The sequence below is a fragment of the Echinops telfairi genome, unplaced genomic scaffold (assembly GCF_000313985.2).
Source record: "Echinops telfairi isolate 266 unplaced genomic scaffold, ASM31398v2 ScPeMD7_70;HRSCAF=299, whole genome shotgun sequence".
NCBI classification, from domain to species: Eukaryota; Metazoa; Chordata; class Mammalia; order Afrosoricida; family Tenrecidae; genus Echinops; species Echinops telfairi.
In genome coordinates, this window is record NW_022103968.1 from 53,122,829 (window position 1) to 53,131,507 (window position 8,679).

Here is an 8,679-nt window from a genome sequence, read left to right on the forward strand (position 1 = left end):
GATACCACAGTGCTTCAAATTGGGAAATCTTTTAAATTCTGAAAAAAATGATTAAACCCAAGTCTGAGGAAGTCTCTGAACACAATTTCCAGTAACAGGAAAAGCACTGTCATCAAGGCCATTCTAACTCATAGTGACCCTGTCAGGTCAGGGCAGAAGTGCCCTGCAGGTTTCTGAACCTGTAACTCTTTACAGGAATAGAAAGCCTCATCGTTGTCCTTCGGAGCAGTTGGTGGGGGCATAACCCACTACATCACCAGTGTTCCACAGGAAAAACAGGAGGTATGCAAAAAGGTTCAACGATTCCATAAGGAAGCAATTGGACAAATGCAGAAAGTGGGATTGTTTTTTATGGTCTGGATTCATCAACGCATTAGAAGCATGAGGATTTCTGGAAAAGGTACAATGATCAAGAGAGACTAAAGACAAGGCTTTCTAATCCTGTAAAGAGTTACAACCTCAGAGACTCACAGGTACAGCTCTACCCTTTCCTATAGGGTCACTGTCAGAGGAGAAAAGATGCCGCCATTTACTCCTACAAAGACTTACAACCTCAGAAACCATGCTATCCTTTTCCACATCCGCTTCTGAGTCCAGCTCTCTCATCAATGTCCTGCTATAACCATTGTTAAATGATCTTCAACAAAATTTTACTCGCGTGAGTTATCAATGATATTGCTCTATAATTGAACATCGTCTTGAGTCACCTTTCTTTGGAATAGGTACAAATATGACTCTCTTCCAGGCAGCTGTCCAAGCAATTGTCTTCCAAATGTCCTGGCACAGACGGGTGAGTGCTTACAGCACTTTTCATCAGCTTGTTGAGACGTCTCAATTGATATTTCCATTAATTCCAGAATCCTTGTTTTTGACTAAGGCTTTCAATGCAGTTTGAACTTTTTCCTTCAGCACCATTGAAATGGTGCAATGTGGACTAATTTGTTTTGGTACAATGACTGTATTCTTTCCATCTTCTTTTGATGTTTTCTGTATCATTCAAAATTTTGCCAATATTGCCACTGGAGGCTTGAATTTTTTCTTCAGGTCTTTTTTGGGTTTAAGATATGCTGAGCTTGATCTCCCTTTTTGGCTTGCTCTCTCTAAGTCAGTGGTTCTCAGTCTGTGGGTCGCGACCTCTTTGGGGGTCCAGATTCATAACAATAGCAAATTTAGTGATGAAGTAGCAATGAAAATCATTTTATGGTTGCAGGGGGTGGGGGTCCCCACCACATGAGGAACTGTACTAAAGGGTCCCGGCATGAGGAAGGTTGAGAACCACTGCTCAAGGTCATTATACATTTTATTATCGTGTTACTTCGTTTGCTTGAGCTGTCCTTTGAAATTTTCTGTTCAGCCATGCTGTTTTACCATTTCATATTTTCTTTGACAAATCTACACTTAAAATAGTTTCTTGCAATCGTTTTTCTAAAAGGCAGATCAGTGCTCTCATGAAATAGCTATTTATTCAAGCAACTCACTAATGTTTCTGCGGTCAGGTTCCGCTGAGCTGAGTTCCGGCGCAGTGATGCTCTGGACTGAGTTCCGGCGCAGTGATGCTCTGGACGGCGGAAAGAATCACGCCAGGTCTGCGCCAAACTCACAATTCTTCTAGACGCACTCGGGGTCATAGCTGCTATCTTACTCCCTCTCCTTGAGGGTCTCTCTCTTTTTCGCTGACCCTTTTTTTTAATAAGCGTGGTATCCTTTCCTAGAGACTGATCCACCTTGAGAACAAGTCCTACAAAGGGGAGGCGAATCCTCACCATCTTTGCTTCCAATGAGCATGCAGGCTCTACCTCCTCCAAGACAGATTTACTGTGCTCTTCTAGGCGCACTGGGTATACTGAATATTCTTTGCCCATACTATGATTCAAAGACATCACTCGTCCTTTGGTCTTCTATACACTGTCCAGGTTTCCCAGGCATATGAGGTGACTGAAAATTCCATGGCCCGACTGAGGCACACATGTGCACAAAGTGACATTTTTGCTTCTTAAAACTTGAAAGAGGTCGTTTGCAGCAGCTCTGCCAATATCATACACCGTTTGATTCCCTGATGGCTGCTTCTATGGGCACTGTCTGTGGACCCCCAAATTAAATTCTTGACAACTTCAATCCTTTTTTCCTCTTGTTGGCTTATTTTGATATTGCTTATTTGTCCAACTGTGAGGAATTTCTTTTTCTTTACACTGAAGTGTGAATCATATTGAAAGTTAAAGTCTTATACCTTCATCAGTAAGTACTTCAAGTCCTGTTCACTTTTAGCAAGCAAGGTTGTGTCCTAAGTACATTGTTAAATATGTCTTCCACTCATCTTGATGCTGCATCCTTCTTCACATAAAAGGGGGTTTAAAAAATGCTGTCATGGAAAAATTATATTTTATTTCCATTTTTCTACAAATTTCTGAAGTCTCTGTGATAGTCTAGCTTATTAGTTGCTCAGCATAAGGACTGAGTAAGTATGATGAAAGGATACAAAGCTAATGCACAGCTTTCCCAATTGTTAAACCATATAGTATCTCCTTGCTCTATTCGAATGACTGCCTTTTGGTCTATGAGTAGATTCTGCATGAACACAGTGACTTGCTCTCAATATTATCCACACTTATTTGATTCACAGTCAAATGCCAATGCATAGCCAATATACCCAAAGTGTTTTTTAAACACCTTGCTGGTACTGTTTTCAGCTCAGCTTCATCTGACATCAGCAATGCTGGCTCTTGTTCCACATGCTCTTTGGAAGTCAGCTTGGATTTGTAGCAGTTCCTCGTCAATATACCACTGAAATAATTTGAAAATTGTCTTTAGCAAAATTTTATTTTCATATATTAACTGCATTTTAGATAATTTCTGCATTCCACTGGTTCCCCTTTGGAATGGATGTGTCTCTTCCAGTTGGTTGGCCAGACAGCAGTTTTCTAAATTTCAAGAAGACAGATTAGTATTCTCAGTAAGCTGCTACTTATTTAACCAGACCACTAATAGATTTTTAAAACCGAGTAGTAAAGTTAAAACAGTATTTTTTTCTAAGAGATTATCACTATGTTACGGAGCAGACTGTTTCATCTCTAAAGGTAAATATTTCCTGAATACACCTATTGTTATGGATTTAATTATGCTCCCCCACTCCAGTCAGCCCCCAAATATGCTGATGGACTAATTTCTGCACTGTGGATATGACTTTGTTTAGAGAAATAAGACTTTTTACAGATGTTATAAGTTAAATAAATGAAGACATACTAGCCTAGGGTGGGTTTTAACCTTAATTCCTTCTGGGTTGTATTTTATAAGAGACACAAAGGTAGCATCACGCATAAAGGCAGACAGCATGGGATTCCAAGAGATGACCACGGTATAGAAGCCAAAAGATAAAAGGATAGGCCCTTTAGCTAACAGAGCAAGGGTGTAGGTTTCTGATGCCACCAGTTCATACTTCAACTCTCCAACATTGGGAGAAATCAAATTTGTCCTTAGGTTGTATCAGGTGCCATCGAGTTGATTCCAACTCATGTACATCAGAAGGCAACACTCCCCTATCTTGCAACATGCTCACAATTGTTATGTTTGACAAGTCCACTGTTGTAGCCATTGTGTCAAATCAAATCATGGAAGGTCTTCCTTTCCTTTCACTTCCTTCTACTTCATCGAGCATGATGTTCTCTCCTGCTGACATGTCAGAAGTATGTGACATGATCTCTCACCATCCTCCTCCAGAAGCATTCTGTGCTTCTTCCGAGACAGATTGGACTGTTCTGCTAACAGACCGTGGCACTTTCAATATTTTTCACCAATACCGTATTTCAGATGCCTCCATTGTTCATCAGTCAGCATTACTTATCGCCCAACTTTTACACGCATATGAGGTGACTGAAGATACCTCAGAGTGACATCCACTTTAACGAGGTCTTGGGGCAGCAGTTCTGCCTAATGGAATACATAGTTTGATTTCTTGATGGCTGTTTCCATAATTATTGATTGTGGATCCAAGTAAACTAAAATCTCTGACCACTTGGATCTTTTCTCCACTTATCGTGATATTGTCTACTGGTCTCTTTTGGTCTTCTTTACACGGAGCTGCAGCCCATGCTCCAGGATGCCGTCTTTGCTTTTCGTCAGCAAGCACTTCACGTCTTCTTCGCTTTCTGCAAGCAAGGTGGTGTCATTTGCGCATCACAGGTTGTTAATAAGCCTTCCTCCGATTCTGATGCCAAGGTCGCCTTCATATAGTCCAGTTTCTTGAATTGCCTGCTCAGCATGCAGATTGAGAGAATAAACATAGTGAAAGGATATAACCCTTCCACACACCTTTCCTGATATTAAACCATGTAGTTCTTTAGAGATACCAATACTTGAGGTATTTTTTACTGCAGTCTTAGAAAACATACACATATATTCTCATAATTTGACAGATTCTGTTCTTTAAATTTGAATACCATGGTGCCTTACTTACAAAGTGTCCTGCAAGCTGTAGAGATCTGATAATATTTGACTAATTGAATGGCATAATTTATATCACTTTCTTCAAGAAATTAAAAAAGCATCATAAGACTCATTAATCTTCAGATAATATTTCTGTGATATGGAAGACAAGCACTAAAATCTCCAGTTATACTTCATCAGTTTATACAGATATAAGTGAAGGAAACTATGCAGAATATTCATGATTTTAAAATATAATGCAATAATTAAAGGAAGCAAAGTTTTACATGAATGATACCCACATCCCAAACCTATTGCCAGTGAGTCAATTCCAACTCAGAGTGAGCCTACAGGGAAGAACAGAACCGCTCCTTAGGGTTTCCCATACTACAGATCTAGAGGGTAGACAGGCGTTAACTTGAATGAAGAAAAAGATAATATAGTACAAAGAGCAGAAAACAGAGTTTAGATAAGTTGTTCATGTTGTGAACACAAAATGATGATCTGAAATGTAAACTCCTACCTAATTCACCATAAAAAGCTTAAATATAAAAATATGAAGAAAGTGATCTTAGACTATTTGCTATTTAGCAATAATTCATAATAAATACCTAAAGACTATTTAATATGGAGGACAAGTGGTTATTAGAAAAACTTTTCAAACTGTCAACTGGAACACAGCCTTCTTGACAGAACACCCTGCTGAAGTCAGCGAAGAGCACACATCCCGTGCTGGGAACGCAGCACCCAAAACGACGCCACCGTTCCACTCCCTCACGCGTTGAGCTTGAACACTGAAGCCCTGGGGGAAAAGTGCCACGTGTGCCACTGTGCGACGCAGCTTTCCCTGAGCGCTCACCAGTGACAGATGTGACCCACTTTGAGAGGCACTGACTACAACTAATAAATGTCTATCTAAAAATTATCTTCCCAGATTATGATACTACAACAATTTGATTTTACAATGCTCAGGACACATCATAATCAAGATTATTTGACATTTGTTGAGTATTAAGTCTGAAAAAGGCATTTTGTTGGCCTGTTATGTATGTCATTTCCACTTCAAAATGTACATGTGACCATCTGCACTGTACTGGTGAAAGAACTGAGACACGGCATTATTTGATTTCTATCCCAAGGCAATAGATATTGATCACTTTTTACCTGGGTCTCTTATCACAGCTCCATCAGTTTTGCTTTTGCTGAAATCTCTTCTTCTGCCCCAAATGTTTACCTCACCTTTCAACAGTCTAATGGTGAACTGCAGGCACTCCATCGGCAGTACTGTCTAAAGAAACATTTCACTGGTGCCAGAGCGATCTCTAAATAATCAGGATTTTTTTTTTAATTTAAAATTTCTCTATACTCAATTAGGAGTCTTAGTCCTTTTGTCCTAAAATATTTTTTTCCCATTCTTTGTTTCTTAATGACTTGCATTTTACAATACAGACTACTGAACACAACAAAACCCAAGGCAAATATAACTCTGTGCTCCACTGTCAAAGAAGGGCCCTGGTCTCCGCGGCGCTGTGCAGACTCACTTTTCAAGAGCTTGGGTGATTTGACATTTGTATGTAAGGTTACGTTAGATTTTGTTTTTAACTGAACGTCTTCAGTCCATTAGAACCCATAGATAAGCCAGGTTACTAACCATTTTCCAGTTTGATTTACAATCTGTTCTTCTAATGTATGTAGCTCGGATGTGTACGCCTTTATTCGAGCATTGCATACCATGAGGTTCTTAACTGCATGCAAAACCTGGTCTTTCTGAGTGCTCAAAGAAAGGAGTTTGCATATTCCTTCTCTCATTCGAATTTCTAAGTCGATTTTTTCTTGAATGCTGCAGTCCTAAACAAAAAGGAGAAAAACAGACAATGTAATCTTATAAGATAGCTAATATATATAAATTTATAGCACTTTCCCCCTAGTAGAAGGAAGCTTATAACCCCATTTGGCAAAAAACAAAGTTTTCATAGATAATAGTATCAAAACTCTTTTTATAAATTCTCTTATTTCTAAAGTTACTAGGACTCTTTGTAATCTACTAGATTAAACAGAACAGAAACAATGATGAGAAATGCTACCTATTGTTACCATAACTATTGTTGTTATTCCAAAAAAACAAACTCACTACCATCAATTGATTCCAACTTATTGAGACTCTGTAGGGCAGGGTAGAACTGCCTCTGTCAGTTTCTGACACTAATTCGTCACGGGAGTAGAAAGCCTTGTCTTTCTCCCACGGAACAGCTCCTGGTTTCCAACTGCCGACCTTGTGCTTAGCAGCCAAACATGTAAACCCATTACGCCACCAGGGTTGTTATTGGGTGCAGTTAAATTTATTTTAAATCTATTTCAACTCATAATGATGGCATGTGACCGTGTAGAATTGCCCCATAGGAATTTCTAGGCTGTAGTTTCTAAGGTAACTGAACACCACGTCTTTTTCCCAAGGAGATGATGGGTAGGTTCAAACCATTAACCTTTTGGTTAGCAGCTGAGCACATAACTATTGCTCTTACTAGTGTTCTTTTACCATACCTTCTTCACCATACGTATACTAGGTTGGAGCACAGTGGTTCAGTGCTGGCCTGGTGGTTCAAATCTACCGTTTCCCCGAAAGTAAGACATCCCCCGAAAATAAGACCTACTTAGTTTTGCCTCTCGCTGAAATATAAGCATCCCCCCAAAAACAAGACCTTCCCGAAAATAAGCGCCCCCCAACTACCATATCTCTGGATTCTGGACCGTAGCGGCGGGGGCCGCCACTGCAGCTCACTGTTGGCCGCAGCGCAGCTAGAGCAGACAGGAAGTGCGAGGTCTCTTTTAATAAAACAGTAAATGTCACCGTATTGTTCTTCATGGAAAAATAAGACATCCCCTGAAAATAAGACCTATCGCCTCTTTGGGAGCAAAAACTAATCTAAGACACTGTCTTATTTTCGGGGAAACGGCACTAGTTGAGTCACAGGAGGAGCACCTGGCAGTCAGCTTCTGCACCGGTTTCCAGTGGGAGAAGCTTCGTGGGCAGTTCTACACTCTCCTCAAGAACCTACCTCTACGTTGGAACAGACTCAACAACAATGGCGGAGTCTTCTTTTCTTTTCGACACGATGCCGAATTGAAAAACAAAACTAAACTGAAAAACTCCAACCCGCAGCCCCAGAGTCAATTCTGAAACCTTAAGGACCGAATTAGGCAGAGCAGAACCCACAGGGCTTCTATGGCTGTAAGTCTTTTCAGAATAAACCTGCAACATGGTTCTCCCACCGGGTGGCCAGTCAGTCTGTCAGTCAGTAGGTGTGTACAAACCACCAAACTCTGGGCTGGTAGCTGGGTACACTAGCCACTCTGCCACTTGGGTCCCCTCCATTCATGCCTACTGGAACGTGTGTGACTTTACTTGGAAAGAGGGTCTTTGCAAATGTCATTAAAACGAGGCAGACTGCATTGGCACGGGCCCTAAATCCAACGACTGGCATCTATGTGAGGTCATGTGCAAAACAAAAATACACATACAGACCGAAAATAACCTATGAGATGGAAAGAGAGGTGAAAGTGATGTACCTACAAGCCAAGGACAGCTAAGGACAAGAAAGTAGCAGAGGCTGCAAGCATGCACCTGCACACTGCACTTGAGACGTGCCGGAAAATGCATTTCTATTGTGCTAAGTGGCCCTGATTATGGTGCTGTTATGGCATGTTGACTGATGCCAACAATACTGCATAAGTAGACATTCTATAAACTGAATTAAGGGACAACAAGATGCACTTGGTGACCCTGCGTTAACAAAGGCAAAAAACTTTCTGAAAAAACAGATACTGAAACATGAGCCAAAGTTTAGCAGCGAAGCAATGACAGGCTATTTTTCATGGTACGAAGTATAAATAAAATCTTCGAAGCAGGAGAGTGAAAGCACTGGGCTAAGAAAAAGTCAGAAACCCTGGCAATCTGGAACAGAGATTTGGAATGTCATTCTAGAGATATTTAACTTTATGACTCACTATGGAACTACAAAAACATTTTATTTCTGAAAGTCTTTTATTCTATATCATTTTTATAATAGCTTGATTCAATATACAAGTTTTATATGTAGCAAGGAAATTTTACAAGCTGAACAATCTATCCTGATTTAATTCACAGTATCATTTTAAAAAATTATAAGCCACAGGACACTGCTCACAATACTATAAACATGTCAGGTTGCTTCTGCTCTGTCAATGTCTCACTGTAAAATGGCCATCCTGAGCCCTGGTGGC

At 40.3% G+C, this 8,679-nt stretch overlaps 1 protein-coding gene across 1 annotated transcript in view; it reads right to left on the reverse strand.

The window, feature by feature from the left end:
• RTKN2 (rhotekin 2) overlaps positions 1 to 6,972 on the reverse strand; it is a 67,067-nt gene extending 60,095 nt beyond the window's left edge. The window contains exons 1-2 of the mRNA XM_013004221.3: positions 6,961 to 6,972; positions 6,071 to 6,267 (exon numbers count right to left, since the gene is read on the reverse strand). Of these exons, the coding sequence (XP_012859675.2) occupies positions 6,071 to 6,267; positions 6,961 to 6,972 (209 nt within the window). The remainder of the gene's footprint in view (positions 1 to 6,070; positions 6,268 to 6,960) is intronic.
• Between the last annotated feature and the right edge of the window lie 1,707 nt (positions 6,973 to 8,679).